Source organism: Opisthocomus hoazin, unplaced genomic scaffold (genome assembly GCF_030867145.1).
Source record: "Opisthocomus hoazin isolate bOpiHoa1 unplaced genomic scaffold, bOpiHoa1.hap1 HAP1_SCAFFOLD_267, whole genome shotgun sequence".
Lineage (NCBI taxonomy): Eukaryota > Metazoa > Chordata > Aves > Opisthocomiformes > Opisthocomidae > Opisthocomus > Opisthocomus hoazin.
Window position 1 is genome coordinate 968 of NW_027448965.1, and position 14,628 is coordinate 15,595.

At 67.2% G+C, this 14,628-nt stretch overlaps 1 protein-coding gene across 1 annotated transcript; it reads right to left on the reverse strand.

Moving 5' to 3' along the window:
• Positions 1–1,454: 1,454 nt before the first annotated feature.
• On the reverse strand, positions 1,455–4,600 carry LOC142359949 (blue-sensitive opsin-like; the record flags this gene model as incomplete). The annotated part of the gene is made up of 3 exons (XM_075412276.1): positions 4,216–4,600; positions 1,719–1,887; positions 1,455–1,650 (listed from the first exon to the last, which is right to left on the reverse strand). Coding segments are annotated over exons 1-3 (750 nt in total), but the record flags the coding sequence as incomplete, so codon positions are not given.
• Positions 4,601–14,628: the final 10,028 nt, after the last annotated feature.

Here is a 14,628-nt window from a genome sequence, read left to right on the forward strand (position 1 = left end):
CATGGGGGTCCCGGGGGGTGTCCATGGGGTTCCTGGGGGGATGGGGGTCCCGGGGGGTGTCCATGGGGATCCCCGAGGGGTGTCCATGGGGGTTCCCGGGGGGATGGGGATCTCCAGGGGGTGTTCATGGGGTTCCTGGGGGGTGTCCATGGGGGTCCCGGGGGGTGTCCATGGGGGTCTCGGGTGTCCCGGGGGTCCCGGGGGTGTCCATGGGGGTCCCAGAGGTCCCAGTGGACGGACGATGTCCATGGGGTTCCTGGGGGGATGGGGATCTCCGGGGGGTGTCCCGGGGGTCCCGGGGGTCCCGGGGGTCCCAGGGGTGTCCGTGGGGGTCCCAGAGAATGGGGATCCCCGGGGGGTGTCCGTGGGGGTCCTGGGGGGATGGGGGTCCCAGGGGGTGTCCATGGGGGTCCCAGGGGTCCCAGTGGACGGACGATGCCCATGGGGGTTCCTGGGGGGATGGGGGTCCCGGGGGGTGTCCATGGGGGTCCCAGAGGATGGGGGATGCCCATGGGGGTTCCTGGGGGGTGTCCATGGGGGTCCCAGGGGTCCCAGTGGACGGACGATGTCCATGGGGGTCCTGGGGGGGATGGGGATCCCCGGGGGGTGTCCGTGGGGGTCCCAGGGGGTGTCCATGGGGGTCCCCGGGGGGTGTCCATGGGGGTCTCGGGTGTCCCGGGGGTCCCGGGGGTGTCCATGGGGGTCCCAGAGGTCCCAGTGGATGGACGATGTCCATGGGGTTCCTGGGGGGATGGGGATCTCCGGGGGGTGTCCCGGGGGTCCTGAGGGTCCCGGGGGTCCCGGGGGTGTCCGTGGGGGTCCCAGAGGATGGGGATCTCCGGGGGGTGTCCATGGGGGTCTCGGGTGTCCCGGGGGTCCCGGGGGGTGTCCATGGGGGTTCCTGGGGGGATGGGGATCCCCGGGGGGTGTCTAAGGGGGTCCCGGGGGTCCCAGTGGACGGACGATGTCCATGGGGGTTCCCGGGGGAATGGGGATCTCCGGGGGGTGTCCATGGGGATCCCCGGGGGGTGTCCATGGGGTTCCCAGGGGGTGTCCATGGGGGTCCCAAAGGTCCCAGTGGACGGACGATGTCCATGGGGGTCCTGGGGGGGATGGGGATCTCCGGGGGGTGTCCGTGGGGGTCCCGGGGGTGTCCATGGGGATCCCCGGGGGGTGTCCATGGGGTTCCCAGGTGGATGGGGATCTCCGGGGGGTGTCCTGGGGGTCCCGGGTGGATGGGGATCTCCGGGGGGTGTCCTGGGGGTCTCGGGTGTCCCGGGGGTCCCGGGGGTGTCCGTGGGGGTCCCGGGGGTGTCCATGGGGATCCCCGGGGGGTGTCCATGGGGTTCCCGGGTGGATGGGGATCTCCGGGGGGTGTCCTGGGGGTCCCGGGTGGATGGGGATCTCCGGGGGGTGTCCATGGGGGTCCCGGGTGTCCCGGGGGTCCCGGGGGTGTCCGTGGGGGTCCGGCGGGCGGCGGTTACCGCGCGCAGGGTGAGCAGCAGGCGGCCGTAGGAGAGGACGATGACGGCCAGGGGGACGCCGAAGCAGAAGCAGAAGAGGAAGAGGACGTAGGACTCGTTGCGCCAGCGGTTGCGCGCCGTGTACCAGTCGGGGCCGCAGGAGCACTGCAGCCCCTCGGGGATGTACCTGGGGGGCACGGGCGGGCCTGGCACCGCCGCCGCGCCCGGACCCCCGCCCCGCGCCGCCCCCCGGACCTGCTCCAGCCGAAGAGCGGCGGCACGGCGGCCACCAGCCCCAGCAGCCAGGTGACGGCGCAGCCCAGCGCGGCGTGGCTGCTGCGGAAGCTGAAGTTGCCCAGGGGTTTGCAGATCACCAGGAACCGCTCGAAGGCCACCACCGCCAGCGACCAGAGGCTCACCATGCCTGGGGGAGGGGCGGCCGGCGTCGCCAGGGCCGCCAGTCCCACACCCAGCGTCCCCATGGCCAACGTCCCCATGGCCAACGTCCCCATGGCCAACATCTCCATGGCCAACGTCTCCATGGCCAACATCTCCACACCCAACGTCCCCATGGCCAACATCTCCATGGCCAACATCTCCATGGCCAACGTCCCCATGGCCAACGTCCCCACGCCCAACGTCCCCATGGCCAACGTCCCCATGGCCAACATCTCCATGGCCAACATCTCCATGGCCAACATCCCCATGGCCAACGTCCCCATGGCCAACATCCCCACACCCAACGTCCCCACGCCCAACGTCCCCACGCCCAATATCCCCACACCCAACATCCCCACGGCCAACGTCCCCATGGCAAACATCTCCATGGCCAACATCCCCATGGCCAACATCCCCATGGCCAATGTCCCCATAGCCAACATCTCCACGCCCAACATCTCCACACCCAACGTCCACACACCCAACATCTCCATGGCCAACATCCCCATGGCCAACATCCCATTAGACAACATCCCCATGGCCAACATCTCCATGGCCAACATCTCCACACCCAACATCTCCACAGCCAACATCCCCATAGCCAACGTCCCCATGGACAATGTCCCCGTGGCCAACATCTCCACGCCCAACATCTCCACACCCAACGTCCCCACACCCAACATCTCCATGGCCAACATCCCCATGGCCAACATCCCCACGGCCAACATCCCATTGGACAACATCTCCATGGCCAACATCCCCATGGCCAACATCTCCACAGCCAACGTCCCCACACCCAGCATCCCCATGGACAACGTCCCCATGGCCAACGTCCCCACGCCCAACGTCCCCACACCCAATGTCCCCATGGCCAACATCACCATGACTGACATCCCCATGGCCAACGTCCCCATGGCCAGCATCTCCACGCCCAACATCTCCACGGCCAACGTCCCCATGGCCAACATCTCCATGGCCAACATCTCCACGCCCAACATCTCCATGGCAAACATCCCCACGGCCAACATCCCATTGGACAACATCCCCATGGCCAACATCTCCATGGCCAACATCCCCATGGCCAATGTCCCCATGGCCAACATCTCCATGGACAACGTCCCCACACCCAACATCTCCACACCCAACATCTCCATGGCCAACATCCCCATGGCCAACGTCCCCATGGACAATGTCCCCATGGCCAACATCTCCATGGCCAACGTCCCCACACCCAACGTCCCCAATGGACAACTTCCCCATGGCCAACGTCCCCACAGCCAACATCCCTACGCCCAACATCCCCATGGACAACATCTCCATGGCCAATGTCCCCACACCCAACATCACCACGCCCAACATCCCCACACCCAATGTCCCCAAGGCCAACATCTCCATGGCCAATGTCCCCATGGCCAACATCCCCATGGCCAATGTCCCCACACCCAACATCTCCACGCCCAACATCCCCATGGCCAACATCTCCATGGCCAACGTCCCCACACCCAACGTCCCCATGGCCAACATCTCCATGGCCAACGTCCCCACGGCCAACATCCCATTGGACAACATCCCCATGGCCAACATCTCCATGGACAACATCCCCATGGCCAACATCTCCACAGCCAACGTCCCCACACCCAACATCCCCATGGACAACGTCCCCATGGCCAACATCCCCAAACCCAATGTCCCCATGGCCAACATCTCCATGGCCAACATCCCCAAACCCAATGTCCCCATGGCCAACATCTCCATGGCCAACACCCCCATGGCCAACGTCCCCATGGACAACATCTCCATGGCCAACGTCCCCATGGCCAATATCCCCACACCCAACGTCCCCACACCCAACATCCCCATGGCCAACGTCCCCACACTCTCATGTCCTTCTGCCCCATGTCCCCTTGGCCAACATCCCCATGGCCAACATCACCATGACCGACATCCCCATGGCCAACATCCCCAAGCCCTCGTGTCCTTCTGCCCAACATCCCCATGTCCAACGTCCCCATGCCCAACGTCCCCATGCCCAACGTCCCCATGGCCAATGTCCCCATGCCCAACATCCCCATGCCCAACGTCCCCATGGCCAATGTCCCCATGGCCAACATCTCCATGGCCAACGTCCCCATGGCCAACGTCCCCATGGCCAACATCACCATGACCGACATCCCCATGCCCAACGTCCCCATGGCCAACATCCCCACACCCAACGTCCCCACCCCCTCGCATCCTTCCGGCCCGTCTCCCACTCACCCAACGCCCTCCCACCCAACGTCCCCCGCACCCAACGTCCCCCCCCGCCCCCGCCTACCTCCGAGGGTGGCGGCGAAGCCCTCGACCTTGCAGGCGGTGGGCCCCAGGGCGAAGTAGTGCCGGGAGAAGCTGTAGCAGGCGGTGGTGGAGCCGACGCAGATGACCAGCAGGTTGGCCACGGCCAGGTTGACCAGGATGTAGTTGAGGTGGGAACGCAGCTTCTTGTACTTGACGGTGCAGAGCACGGTCAGCGCGTTGACCGGCAGCCCCAGCACGATCAGCGCGAACATGAAGGCGGCCATGGCGGCGAAGAGCCCCGGGCTGCCCAGGTGGGTCTGCGGCACCAGGAAGGGGCTCAGCGCCGTGGCGTTGGGGGCCTCCAGCGCCGACGGGATGTAGAAGTCCTCCGGGATGTCCTCCCGACCCTCCCACGGCTGCGGCATGGCGGCGGGCGGGCGGGCGGCGGGCGGGCGGGCGGACGGGTGGGTGGAGGGATGGATGGATGGATGGATGGGTGGGTGGGTGGGTGGATGGATGGATGGAGAGATGAGTGGAGGGATGGACGGATGGATGGATGGATGGATGGATGGGTGGATGGGTGGATGGGTGGATGGAGAGATGAGTGGAGGGATGGACAGATGGATGGAGGGATGGATGGATGGGTGGATGGGTGGATGGGTGGATGGAGAGATGAGTGGAGGGATGGACAGATGGATGGAGGGATGGATGGATGGACAGATGGATGGACAGACAGATAGATGGATGGAGGGATGGATGGAGGGATGGACGGGTGGAGGGATGGATGGACGGATGGGTGGATGGATGGATGGACAGACAGATAGATGGATGGAGGGATGGATGGAGGGATGGACGGGTGGAGGGATGGATGGATGGATGGGTGGATGGATGGATGGACGGACAGATAGATGGATGGAGGGATGGATGGAGGGATGGATGGGCAGGAAGGTGGATGGATGGATGGACGGACAGATAGATGGATGGAGGGATGGATGGGTGGATGGATGGGCAGGAAGGTGGATGGATGGATGGACGGGCAGCTGGACAGATGGATGGAGGAATGGATGGATGGGCGGACAGATGGACAGACCGATGGATGGACGGATGGACGGATGGATGGATGGATGGATGGATGGATGGATGGATGGATGGACAGATGGGCAGGCAGGCGGAGGGATGGAGGGATGGATGGAGGGATGGAGGGATGGACGGACGGGCAGATGGAGGGATGGAGGGATGGACGGACGGACGGACGGATGGATGGAGGGATGGATGGAGGGATGGAGGGATGGACGGACGGGCAGATGGAGGGATGGAGGGATGGACGGACGGATGGAAGGATGGACGGCTGGACGGCTGGACAGGTGGATGGAGGGATGGAAGGATGGACGGGCGGACGGACGGATGGACGGGCGGATGGACGGACAGGCGGGCGGGCGGGCGGAGGGGCGCGGGCCGGGGGCCCCTTTATAGGGTGGGGGGCGGAAGGGCCCCTCCCCCCCTAATCGGGGCTGAGGCGGCGAAGCGCGGCTGAGCCCGGCTTATCCGGCGGCGGGCGCTGCCCGGGGGGCTCTGCCGCCCGCCAAGCCGCTTGCGGGGCCGCTAATCGCCCCCCGCCCCGATTAGCGCCGGGATCAGGGGGTGCCGGCCCCCCCCCCCGGCTTAATTAGCTCCTGTCCAAGGGGCGGGGCCCCCCCGGAGCCCCCCCCATCCGCAGCCCGCGGCCACGGGGCCCCCCCGGGCGCCCCGCTGCTGCCTGCACCCCAAAACCCCCCCGAGACCCCCCTGCACCCCCAAACCCCCCCGAGACCCCCCTGCACCCCCAAACCCCCCCGAGACCACCCTGCACCCCGAAACCCCCCCGAGACCACCCTGCACCCCCCAAACCCCCCGAGACCACCCTGCACCCCCAAACCCCCCGAGACCACCCTGCACCCCCAAACAACCCCGAGACCACCCTGCACCCCCAAACAACCCCGAGACCCCCCTGCACCCCCAAACAACCCCGAGACCCCCCTGCACCCCCAAAACCCCCCGAGACCACCCTGCACCCCGAAACCCCCCGAGACCACCCTGCACCCCCCAAACAACCCCGAGACCACCCTGCACCCCCAAACCCCCCCGAGACCCCCCTGCACCCCCAAACAACCCCGAGACCACCCTGCACCCCCAAACCCCCCCGAGACCACCCTGCACCCCAAACCCCCCCCGAGACCACCCCGCACCCGAAAACCCCCCCGAGACCACCCTGCACCCCCAAACAACCCCGAGACCACTCTGCACCCCCCCAAACAACCCCGAGACCACCCTGCACCCCCAAACCCCCCCGAGACCCCCCTGCACCCCCAAACAACCCCGAGACCACCCTGCACCCCAAAACCCCCCCGAGACCACCCTGCACCCCCAAACCCCCCCGAGACCACCCTGCACCCCCAAACAACCCCGATTCCTGCCTGCACCCAAAACCCCCCCGAGACCACCCTGCACCCCAAAACCCCCCAGAGACCACCCTGCACCCCCAAACTTCCCACACCCCTCTCTGCACCCCCAAACCACCCTGATTTGTGTCTGCACCCCCAAACTGCCCTGATTCCTGTCTGTGCCCCCAAACCACCCCGACCCCTCTCTGCACCCCAAAACCCCCTTGAGACCACCCTGCACCCCAAAACCACCCCAAGACCACCCTGCACCCCCAAACTTCCCTGACCCCTGCCTGCACCCCAAAACTGTCCTGATTCCTGTCTGCACCCCAAACCCCCCCGAGACCACCCTGCACCCCGAAACCGCCCCGACCCCTCTCTGCACCCCGAAACCCCCTTGAGACAACCCTGCACCCCAAAACCACCCCAAGACCACCCTGCACCCCGAAACCGCCCTGATTCCTTCCTGCACCCCTAAACCGCCCCAACCCCTGCCTGCACCCCCAAACTGCCCTGATTCCTGTCTGTGCCCCCAAACCACCCCGACCCCTCTCTGCACCCCAAAACCCCCCCGAGACCACCCTGCACCCCAAAACCGCCCTGATTCCTTCCTGCACCCCAAACCACCCCGACCCCTGCCTGCACCCCAAAACCCCTCCCAAGCCCTTCCTGCACCCCCAAACCCCCCCGGCTCCCGTCCGCACCCCCCGGAGCCCCCCCTGCACCCCAAGCGGCCGCGGGTGCCGTCGGGCGGGGGGCGGGGGTCCCCCCCAGCCCCCCTAATCCCGCCCGGAGCCGATCCCAGCCCGGGATTAGGGGCTAAATCCGGACGGGGCTGAGGCGATTACGGCCCCGCGCGGGGGAGGGGGGGGAGCCCCCCGCTACGGGGGGGGGAGGGGTGGGGGGGGACACCCCGGGCGGGGGACCCACGGTGCCCTGGGGGAGCCCCCCGCCCCCCCCCTGGGGTGTCCCGGGCTGGGGCTGCCCCGCGGCGGGGGCTGGGGGGGTCGGGGCACCAGTTCCGCCCGTCCGCTGCGGCCGGAGCTGGACTGGTGGCCGTGGGTCCGTACTGGTGGTACTGGGGTCTGTACTGGTGTCTGTGGGGTCTGTACTGGTGGCCATGGGTCTGTACTGGTGGCCATGGGGTCAGTACTGGTGGCCATGGTGCCCGTACTGGTGGCCGTGGGTCCATACTGGTGGCGCTGGGGTCTGTACTGGTGGCGCTGGGGTCTGTACTGGTGGCCGTGGGTCCGTACTGGTGGCACTGGGGTCTGTACTGGTGTCTGTGGGGTCTGTACTGGTGGCCGTGGTGCCCATACTGGTGGCCATGGGGTCCGTACTGGTGGCCGTGGGGTCCATACTGCTGGTCCTGGTGTCCACACTGGTCGCTGTGGGTCCGTAATGGTGGCCGTAGTGCCCATACTGGTGGCCATGGGGTCCATACTGGTGGCCATGGGGTCAGTACTGGTGGCCGTGGTGCCCTTACTGGTGGCGCCGGGGTCTGTACTGGTGGCCATGGTGCCCGTACTGGTGGCTCTGGGGTCTGTACTGGTGGCCGTGGGTCCGTACTGGTGGCCGTGGTGCCCATACTGGTGGCCATGGGGTCCGTACTGGTGGCCGTGGGGTCCATACTGGTGGCCGTGGGTCCATACTGGTGGCCATGGTGCCCGTACTGGTGGCGCTGGGGTCTGTACTGGTGGCCATGGTGCCCGTACTGGTGGCGCTGGGGTCAGTACTGGTGGCCATGGGTCTGTACTGGTGGCACTGGGGTCTGTACTGGTGGCTGTGGTGCCCGTACTGGTGGCGCTGGGGTCTGTACTGGTGTCTGTGGGGTCTGTACTGGTGGCCATGGGTCCGTACTGGTGGCCGTGGTGCCCATACTGGTGGCCATGGGGTCCGTACTGGTGGCCGTGGGGTCCATACTGCTGGCCCTGGTGTCCACACTGGTGGCGCTGGGGTCTGTACTGGTGGCCATGGTGCCCGTACTGGTGGCTCTGGGGTCTGTACTGGTGGCCGTGGGTCCGTACTGGTGGCCGTGGTGCCCATACTGGTGGCCATGGGGTCCGTACTGGTGGCCGTGGGGTCAGTACTGGTGGCCGTGGTGCCCTTACTGGTGGCGCTGGGGTCTGTACTGGTGGCCATGGTGTCCGTACTGGTGGCTCTGGGGTCTGTACTGGTGGCCGTGGGTCCATACTGGTGGCCGTGGTGCCCGTACTGGTGGCCGTGGGTCCATACTGGTGGCCATGGTGCCCGTACTGGTGGCGCTGGGGTCTGTACTGGTGGCCATGGTGCCCGTACTGGTGGCGCTGGGGTCAGTACTGGTGGCCATGGGTCTGTACTGGTGGCGCTGGGGTCTGTGCTGGTGTCTGTGGGGTCTGTACTGGTGGCCATGGGTCCGTACTGGTGGCCGTGGGGTCTGTACTGGTGGCGCTGGGGTCCGGACTGGTGGCCATGGGTCTGTACTGGTGGCACTGGGGTCAGTACTGGTGGCCGTAGTGCCCATACTGGTGGCCGTGGGGTCCATACTGGTGGCCCTGGTGTCCACACTGGTGGCTGTGGGTCCGTACTGGTGGCCATCGGGTCCATACTGGTGGCCCTGGTGTCCATACTGGTGGCCGTGGGGTCCGTACTGGTGGCCATGGTGCCCGTACTGGTGGCCGTGGGTCCGTACTGGTGGCCGTGGTGCCCCTACTGGTGGCCGTGGGTCCATACTGGTGGCCATGGTGCCCGTACTGGTGGCCATGGGCTCTGTACTGGTGGCCCTGGTGCCCATACTGGTGGCCATGGGGTCTGTACTGGTGGCCATGGGTCCGTACTGGTGGCCGTGGTGTCCATACTGGTGGCCGTGGGTCCGTACTGGTGGCCGTGGGGTCCGTACTGGTGGCCGTGGGGTCTGTACTGGTGGCCATCGGGTCCCTACTGGTGGCCGTGGGTCCGTACTGGTGGCCGTGGGGTCCATACTGGTGGCCGTGGGTCCATACTGGTGGCCATGGTGCCCGTACTGGTGGCTGTGGGGTCTGTACTGGTGGCCATGGGTCCGTACTGGTGGCCGTGGTGTCCATACTGGTGGCCGTGGGGTCCGTACTGGTGGCCATGGTGCCCGTACTGGTGGCCGTGGAGTCCATACTGGTGGCCTTGGTGTCCGTACTGGTGGCCATGGGTCCGTACTGGTGGCCGTGGGGTCCGTACTGGTGGCCGTGGTGTCCATACTGGTGGCCGTGGGTCCGTACTGGTGGCCGTGGGGTCCGTACTGGTGGCCGTGGGGTCAGTACTGGTGGCCGTGGTGCCCCTACTGGTGGCCGTGGGTCCATACAGGTGGCCATGGTGCCCGTACTGGTGGCCATGGGGTCTGTACTGGTGGCCGTGGGTCCGTACTGGTGGCCGTGGGGTCCATACTGGTGGCCGTGGGGTCTGTACTGGTGGCCATGGGTCCGTACTGGTGGCCGTGGTGTCCATACTGGTGGCCGTGGGTCCGTACTGGTGGCCGTGGGGTCTGTACTGGTGGCCATTGGGTCCCTACTGGTGGCCGTGGGTCCGTACTGGTGGCCGTGGGGTCCATAATGGTGGCCGTGGGTCCATACTGGTGGCCATGGTGCCCGTTCTGGTGGCCGTGGGGTCCGTACTGGTGGCCGTGGGGTCAGTACTGGTGGCCATGGGTCTGTACTGGTGGCACTGGGGTCTGTACTGGTGGCTGTGGTGCCCGTACTGGTGGCGCTGGGGTCTGTACTGGTGTCTGTGGGGTCTGTACTGGTGGCCATGGGTCCGTACTGGTGGCCATGGGTCTGTACTGGTGGCACTGGGGTCAGTACTGGTGGCCGTAGTGCCTGTACTGGTGGCCGTGGGTCCGTACTGGTGGCCGTGGGTCCATACTGGTGGCCGTGGGGTCCGTACTGGTGGCCATGGGTCCGTACTGGTGGCCGTGGGGTCAGTACTGGTGGCCATGGTGCCCGTACTGGTGGCCGTGGGGTCCGTACTGGTGGCGCTGGGGTCTGTACTGGTGGCCATGGTGCCCGTACTGGTGGCCGTGGGGTCCGTACTGGTGGCGCTGGGGTCAGTACTGGTGGCCATGGTGCCCGTACTGGTGGCCGTGGGGTCCGTACTGGTGGCCGTGGGTTCGTACTGGTGGCCGTGGGTCCATACTGGTGGCCGGGGGTCCATACTGGTGGCCGTGGTGCCCATACTGGTGGCCATGGGGTCCGTACTGGTGGCCATGGGGTCTGTACTGGTGGCCATGGTGCCCGTACTGGTGGCCGTGGGGTCCGTACTGGTGGCCGTGGGTTCGTACTGGTGGCCGTGGGTCCATACTGGTGGCCGGGGGTCCATACTGGTGGCCGTGGGTCCGTACTGGTGGCCGGGGGTCCATACTGGTGGCCATGGGTCCGTACTGGTGGCCGTGGGGTCAGTACTGGTGGCCATGGTGCCCGTACTGGTGGCCGTGGGGTCCGTACTGGTGGCCGTGGGGTCAGTACTGGTGGCCATGGTGCCCGTACTGGTGGCCGTGGTGTCCATACTGGTGGCCGTGGGTCCGTACTGGTGGACGTGGGGTCCATACTGGTGGCCGGGGGTCCATACTGGTGGCCTTGGTGTCCGTACTGGTGGCCTGGGGTCCATACTGGTGGCCGTGGTGCCCATACTGGTGGCCGTGGGGTCCGTACTGGTGGCCATGGGGTCTGTACTGGTGGCCGTGGGTCCGTACTGGTGGCCGTGGGGTCCGTAGTGGTGGCCATGGGTCCGTACTGGTGGCCGTGGGGTCAGTACTGGTGGCCATGGTGCCCGTACTGGTGGCCGTGGGGTCCGTACTGGTGGCCGTGGGGTCAGTACTGGTGGCCATGGTGCCCGTACTGGTGGCCATGGGGTCTGTACTGGTGGCCGTGGGTCCGTACTGGTGGCCGTGGGGTCCATACTGGTGGCCGTGGGGTCTGTACTGGTGGCCATGGGTCCGTACTGGTGGCCGTGGTGTCCATACTGGTGGCCGTGGGTCCGTACTGGTGGCCGTGGGGTCTGTACTGGTGGCCATTGGGTCCCTACTGGTGGCCGTGGGTCCGTACTGGTGGCCGTGGGGTCCATAATGGTGGCCGTGGGTCCATACTGGTGGCCATGGTGCCCGTTCTGGTGGCCGTGGGGTCCGTACTGGTGGCCGTGGGGTCAGTACTGGTGGCCATGGGTCTGTACTGGTGGCACTGGGGTCTGTACTGGTGGCCGTGGGGTCAGTACTGGTGGCCATGGGTCTGTACTGGTGGCACTGGGGTCTGTACTGGTGGCTGTGGTGCCCGTACTGGTGGCGCTGGGGTCTGTACTGGTGTCTGTGGGGTCTGTACTGGTGGCCATGGGTCCGTACTGGTGGCCATGGGTCTGTACTGGTGGCACTGGGGTCAGTACTGGTGGCCGTAGTGCCTGTACTGGTGGCCGTGGGTCCGTACTGGTGGCCGTGGGTCCATACTGGTGGCCGTGGGGTCCGTACTGGTGGCCATGGGTCCGTACTGGTGGCCGTGGGGTCAGTACTGGTGGCCATGGTGCCCGTACTGGTGGCCGTGGGGTCCGTACTGGTGGCGCTGGGGTCTGTACTGGTGGCCATGGTGCCCGTACTGGTGGCCGTGGGGTCCGTACTGGTGGCGCTGGGGTCAGTACTGGTGGCCATGGTGCCCGTACTGGTGGCCGTGGGGTCCGTACTGGTGGCCGTGGGTTCGTACTGGTGGCCGTGGGTCCATACTGGTGGCCGGGGGTCCATACTGGTGGCCGTGGTGCCCATACTGGTGGCCATGGGGTCCGTACTGGTGGCCATGGGGTCTGTACTGGTGGCCATGGTGCCCGTACTGGTGGCCGTGGGGTCCGTACTGGTGGCCGTGGGTTCGTACTGGTGGCCGTGGGTCCATACTGGTGGCCGGGGGTCCATACTGGTGGCCGTGGGTCCGTACTGGTGGCCGGGGGTCCATACTGGTGGCCATGGGTCCGTACTGGTGGCCGTGGGGTCAGTACTGGTGGCCATGGTGCCCGTACTGGTGGCCGTGGGGTCCGTACTGGTGGCCGTGGGGTCAGTACTGGTGGCCATGGTGCCCGTACTGGTGGCCGTGGTGTCCATACTGGTGGCCGTGGGTCCGTACTGGTGGACGTGGGGTCCATACTGGTGGCCGGGGGTCCATACTGGTGGCCTTGGTGTCCGTACTGGTGGCCTGGGGTCCATACTGGTGGCCGTGGTGCCCATACTGGTGGCCGTGGGGTCCGTACTGGTGGCCATGGGGTCTGTACTGGTGGCCGTGGGTCCGTACTGGTGGCCGTGGGGTCCGTACTGGTGGCCATGGGTCCGTACTGGTGGCCGTGGGGTCAGTACTGGTGGCCATGGTGCCCGTACTGGTGGCCGTGGGGTCCGTACTGGTGGCCGTGGGGTCAGTACTGGTGGCCATGGTGCCCGTACTGGTGGCCGTGGGGTCCGTACTGGTGGCCGTGGGTTCGTACTGGTGGCCGTGGGTCCATACTGGTGGCCGGGGGTCCATACTGGTGGCCTTGGTGTCCGTACTGGTGGCCTGGGGTCCATACTGGTGGCCGTGGTGCCCATACTGGTGGCCGTGGGGTCCGTACTGGTGGCCATGGTGCCCGTACTGGTGGCCGTGGGGTCAGTACTGGTGGCCGTGGTGCCCGTACTGGTGGCCGTGGGGTCCGTACTGGTGGCCGTGGGTTCGTACTGGTGGCCGTGGGTCCATACTGGTGGCCGTGGGTCCGTACTGGTGGCCGTGGGTCCGTACTGGTGGCCGGGGGTCCATACTGGTGGCCTTGGTGTCCGTACTGGTGGCCTGGGGTCCATACTGGTGGCCGTGGTGCCCATACTGCTGGCCGTGGGGTCCGTACTGGTGGCCATGGGGTCAGTACTGGTGGCCATGGTGCCCGTACTGGTGGCCGTGGGTCCGTACTGGTGGCCGTGGGGTCCGTACTGGTGGCCATGGGTCCGTACTGGTGGCCGTGGTGCCCGTACTGGTGGCCGTGGGGTCCGTACTGGTGGCCGTGGGGTCAGTACTGGTGGCCATGGTGCCCGTACTGGTGGCCGTGGGGTCCGTAATGGTGGCCGGGGGTCCATACTGGTGGCCGGGGGTCCGTACTGGTGGCCTGGGGTCCATACTGGTGGCCGTGGTGCCCATACTGGTGGCCGTGGGGTCCGTACTGGTGGCCGTGGGTCCATACTGGTGGCCGTGGTGTCCGTACTGGTGGCCGTGGGGTCCGTACTGGTGGCCTGGGGTCCATACTGGTGGCCGTGGTGCCCATACTGGTGGCCGTGGGGTCCGTACTGGTGGCCGTGGGTCCATACTGGTGGCCGGGGGTCCATACTGGTGGCCGTGGTGTCCGTACTGGTGGCCGTGGGGTCCGTACTGGTGGCCGTGGGTCCATACTGGTGGCCGGGGGTCCATACTGGTGGCCGGGGGTCCGTACTGGTGGCCTGGGGTCCATACTGGTGGCCGTGGTGCCCATACTGGTGGCCGTGGGGTCCGTACTGGTGGCCGTGGGTCCATACTGGTGGCCGTGGTGTCCGTACTGGTGGCCGTGGGGTCCGTACTGGTGGCCTGGGGTCCATACTGGTGGCCGTGGTGCCCATACTGGTGGCCGTGGGGTCCGTACTGGTGGCCGTGGGTCCATACTGGTGGCCGTGGTGCCCGTACTGGTGGCCGTGGGGTCCGTACTGGTGGCCGTGGGTCCGTACTGGTGGCTGTGGGTCCGTACTGGTGGCCGTGGGGTCCGTACTGGTGGCCGTGGGGCGGGGGGGTCCCTTGGGGTCCCGTGAGGTCCCCGGGGGGGGGTGTGGGACCCTGCGGGGTCCCGAGGCCCCGGGCCGTGCCCCCCCCCCGGGCCGGGCGCGCGGGGCGGGGCGGGGCTGCCGGGGACCGTTACGGCCGTTGGGTTTCAAACCCCGGCCCAGCGCGGCGGGGGGGGGGGGGGGGGGGGGGGGTGGGCCCCGCGACGGGCGTCGCCGGCGGCCAATGAGAACCCGGCGTCCCGGCGGGGGCCCAACGGGCGGCCGCGCGCGCTCCGGGAGCACCGCCCCCTTT